The 5000-nt window shown below is 34.7% G+C and overlaps 1 protein-coding gene across 1 annotated transcript in view; it reads left to right on the plus strand.

Annotated features, from left to right (window-relative positions):
• LOC125034564 (pheromone-processing carboxypeptidase KEX1-like) overlaps positions 1 to 2724 on the plus strand; it is an 8126-nt gene extending 5402 nt beyond the window's left edge. The window contains exon 3 of the mRNA XM_047626454.1: positions 1508 to 2724. Within this exon, the coding sequence (XP_047482410.1) occupies positions 1508 to 2059 (552 nt within the window). The 3' untranslated portion in view covers positions 2060 to 2724. The remainder of the gene's footprint in view (positions 1 to 1507) is intronic.
• The last annotated feature ends 2276 nt before the right edge of the window (positions 2725 to 5000 follow it).

The following is a 5000-nucleotide window of genomic DNA, read 5'->3' on the forward strand; positions in this document are numbered from 1 at the left end:
AGAGGAGGAGGAGGAGGTGGAGGAGCAGGAGGAGCAGGGGGAGGAGGAGGAGGAGGAGGAGGAGCAGGAGGAGGAGGATAAGGATGATGGTGAGGAGGAGGAGGAGGAAGAGGAGGAGGAGGAGGAGGAGGAGGAGGAGGAGGAGGAGGAGGAGGAGGAGGAGGAGGAGGAGGAAGAGGAGGAGGAGGATATGGATGATGGTGAAGAGGAGGAGGAGGAGGAGGAGGATATGGATGATGGTGAAGAGGAGGAGGAAGAGGAGGAGGAGGAGGTGGAGGAGGAGTAGGAGAAGGAGGAGGAGGAGGAGGAGGAGGAGGAAGAGGAGGAGGAGGATATGGATGATGGTGAAGAGGAGGAGGAGGAGGAGGAGGAGGAGGAGGAGGAGGAGGAGGGGAGGAGGAGGAGGAGATGGAGGAGGAGGAGGAGGAGTAGGAGAAGGAGGAGGAGGAGGAGGAGGAGGAGGAAGAGGAGGAGGAGGATATGGATGATGGTGAAGAGGAGGAGGAGGAGGAGTAGGAGAAGGAGGAGGAGGAGGAGGTGAAAGAAGGGGGGGGGGAGAATGGGGATAAATGGTAGGAATAATAACAATAACCTTAATGATATTGATGATGATGATAATAATAATAATAATAATAATAATGATAGTAATAACAATCATAATAATAATAATGATAGTAATAACAATCATAATAATAATAATGACAGCGATAATCGTTATAATACTAATACTACAAATAATAATATGAAAATAGCAATTATAATGACACAAGTCATAACAGTAATAATATTTATTCTAACCCATTTATTTAAAACTTTAATCTTCTTTGGTCACTCCTGTACGATTCCATTTTCTATGAAGACAACAACTTGGGTAAAGGGTAACTACGATATTATTTTTCTGAGAATTTGTTTGCCTTATCTCATACTTCCTTTTCTGCAATTTATCTGAAAACGAATCTATTCCTCATTTCCCTTATCAGTTATACGTCTGTTCTTTTCCTCATTTTATTTGTCTACTTGTATGTTACTGTACTGTAGTTTACATAAAAATTGGTACTATTGCTGTAGTGTGTTTAGAGCTCTAAAATCCCTAGGATAATGATGGAAATGTAGCAACTATTGATACAAGGACTATCTTTATGATTTATTAGATTTTTTAAAGGGTACTTGATGCTTGAGACGCAATCAGACATCTAAGTCTTCCTGTAATTTCTCTGTCTGTCTGTCTGTCTGTCTTTCTATATCTGTTTTTAATCACGTTAGGAGACCATAACGGTCTTCCATTTACACTAATGTTCCTTTCTGTTCAAATATCTATCTATCTACCCAAAGCATTTTCCTTCCTCCTTCCCTGTCATTAGGGATACATAATATTATCTTTGCCTGGCACTCTCCAATAATTCATTTTTGTTCATTAGTTCATCCACCAATCTAAGTGTCTGACTGGCTCTCTTTTCTTAGTCACTTTATCTGCCTACTAAACCATTTTCGTTTGTTTTAATGACAGCACTTCGCCGAGCACTTCTCTGACGATATCGCCCACAAATACTCGCGCGAATTTAACACTGTGGAGTACCCTGATGATGACGAAGATTATGACGAAGAGGACGAGGACTATGAGGAGGAGGACGAGGAAGATGAAGATGATGATGAAGATGATGATGATGATGGCGAGGGCGGATGCGGCGGAGGTGACGACGACGATGACGAAGACTACTATGATGAAGACTACGACGACGACCGAAATCCCGTCGAGAAAGTCATCGACATGTATTTTCTCGTGAAGGGAGGTGGTCATCCCGTGGTTGGAAAACTTCTCCCTCGTTCGAAGCAGCGAGAGCGTTCCGAACCCCAGCTCGAGCTCATCCCCGATACCCTTAGGACACAATTGTTTATATATGTTGTTTTCTTGCATGAGTGTGATTCTGAGTGTGTTTTCCATTGTGTTGTTTGGCCGACATATCTTTTCACTGTTAAGCTCACACCTCATCCACGAGGCGAATTTTCCTTATTACATATTGTTGATTTCTTTATTTGTTATATCGTTCGTAATTTCTAGTTCCGTTCATTTATATTTTACTCTGAATTTAATAGTCAGTGGTCTGTAAAAACAAGGACTTTCATAAGTCTTCCTGCGTATCTATACTTAAAGGAAGTTCTCCGCCTACTGCATGTCTGATAAAAAGACCGAGGAAGGTGGAGAGCGGACGTAGCAACTATTGATAAAAGAGGAAGAAGGAGGAAAGGTGATCTATACCTGTACTGCAGTTCATTCTTACCTCTTTTTCTTTTATCGATAGGCCAGCTTGTGTTGTGTGCTTGTTTGTCCCTTAATCCTATCAAAGAAGCCGGTTTTGGTTCCTACGGTATATGTTTAAGTGTGAAAGTGCTGTTAGTAGAAACCGAAACAAACAGTAAGTTTAGCAATCACATATTGAGCAGATGGACACAGTAAGGAAAATGTACACTTAGAAAACATTTTCAAATTACAGGTTTGAACAGATGTTTATATGTTATCAGACTGGATGCGGGAGTATTTGTGAGAAATAAACGTGTTAGTATGTGTATGTGTAGAGATGCATATTACTTTATATTCATATGTGGAGTCTTATAAATATAATAATGCAACACTGTTATCCAGCTTTTTAAAGCTTCCTGTTAACGTGAAAATAGACGCTTGCCAAACTGTACATAATCGCACAGAGTAAAATGTTTTTTTCTTGAGACTGGTTATTTCACTACCTCTAAGAAAGCTCCTAATTTGAGCGTGTTTTACTATTTGCCATTATTCATGTCTCCTTAATCATTGTTGCATATTTACTACTGCAATATATCCTTGAAAAAGAGTCACACGTTCGTGGAAGTACATATTCATAACTATTAATTATGTTGGTACAATCTTTCTACAGCATGAAGACATTTTTTGGAATTTTTGGTACATGGTGTATGTACGCTTTTTATCAGTTAAAAAGAACAGCTTTCGAATTAAATTATGTGAAATGTCCTTTTAATACAGAATGACTGCAGTAATGTCGTATTTACTAATTCTTCAATCATCTGTAGTTCTACTTCGTAAACGTGAAGTTAACTGTCAAGATATGTTTAATCATCCATCTACGAGGGTCGTTTCAGTATGTTAAGTCAAATAAACTAAATCGTATACATCGATGATTGACTGGGATGTAATTCCAGCCAAATGTTATGCCACATGCGCAGGGATATCAAGTTAGATCAAAACTTCATTGAGAAAACAGGTCATTTGGCAATTTCTATCAGTATAGGCAATCAAGATCTATATATACATATAGAATATATATATATATATATATATATATATGTATGTATGTATATATGTGTATACATATATATACATATATTTATAAAGATATACATATATATATGTATATATATACACATATGCATAAATATACACACATGTATATATAAACATGCGTTGTGTTGCGTTATTTTAAACACACACACAAAACACCCCACCACACCCCACACACACACAAAAACACACACACACGCAACACCCCACACACACACACACACACACCACACACAACAAATATATATGGGGGGGTAATTTTCGTTCATCCTCCCCTTAGTTCTTTTATTCCTTATTTGTTGCCCGGAATAGTGATAAGGGTGAAAGAAAATTTTAAAAGATAATATTAGTAATCTTTTTATAACTTTTAAAAGTTGAAATCTTTAGAAAAACAAAAAAAATAAACCCAAAATGTAATAAAACCACGACACAAAAAACACATGAAAAAAAACCCGGGGGAGCCACAAAACACACCCAACACCCCAAACACAACAAAAACACCAAACCACACACACCAACAACCAAACAAAACAAAAAAAAAGCCCAAAACCACACACCCCCAAAAATTGTTATAAAAATTGTTAATTATTGAAATTTTTTAAAATAAAACAATAAGGGGTGGAAAACAAAATCCCCCCCTAATGTAGGGTCCCTTTGTTTTATGAATTATTTTGTTTTGTTTTGTATTTTATGTTTTTTGGGAGTATGTTGTTTATTTATTGGGGGTTTTGTTTTTATTATGTAGGGGGGTTGGGATAAAAACGGGGGGGTTTTTGTCCCAATTGGGGGTTTTGGGGTTATTCTTATAAAAAATTACACATAGGATAATTACACAAAAGGTTAAAAAAAACCATCGTTTGTTGCTTTTAATTTTCCACACACCAACCCCAACCCAAATTTTGTTTATATTTTTTATAAAATATTTTTTTTTTTATGCATGTAGGGGGGGATTTAAAAAAAGGGAGTATGGAGTATATTAGGGGGTTATAAATATTATTTTTTTTTTTTTTTTTATTTATTTTTATTTGAAAATTTTTGTTATTTTTTTGTATGTATTTTTCCCGTTTTTTAAATTGTTCTTTATTTTTTTTCTTTTCCCCCTTTTTTATACCCTATATTCCCAATTTTTAATTTTTACATAAAATTTTTCATTTTTTTTTACAAAATTTAAAAATTTATAAAAAACAAATAATACATAATATAAAAAAATAATACATAAAAATACATAATAAAAAACATTAATACATAATAACATTAATATACATAAATTATAATAATTTTATAATAATTATTTATATATAAAATATATATATATGTATATATATATATTTTATATTTTATATAAATAAAATATATGAAATGTATGTTTGTTTATCCCGTGTTGTGCAAGGGGTGTCTGTGTATATTACAATTTTTTTATATATACATATATATACACATATATGTATATCTATTTATATTTTTTGAAAGGTTTTTATATATATATACAAACACACACAAACACACAAATACACAAACACACGCACACACACACACACACACAAATATATATGTATATATATATATGCATAAATAAATATATACATATATTTGTGGATACATATATGTCTATGTATGTACCTATGTATGTATGTATGTATCTATATATATACACACATACATATATAGA

This window comes from Penaeus chinensis, chromosome 18 (genome assembly GCF_019202785.1).
Source record: "Penaeus chinensis breed Huanghai No. 1 chromosome 18, ASM1920278v2, whole genome shotgun sequence".
In the NCBI taxonomy this organism is placed as follows: Eukaryota; Metazoa; Arthropoda; class Malacostraca; order Decapoda; family Penaeidae; genus Penaeus; species Penaeus chinensis.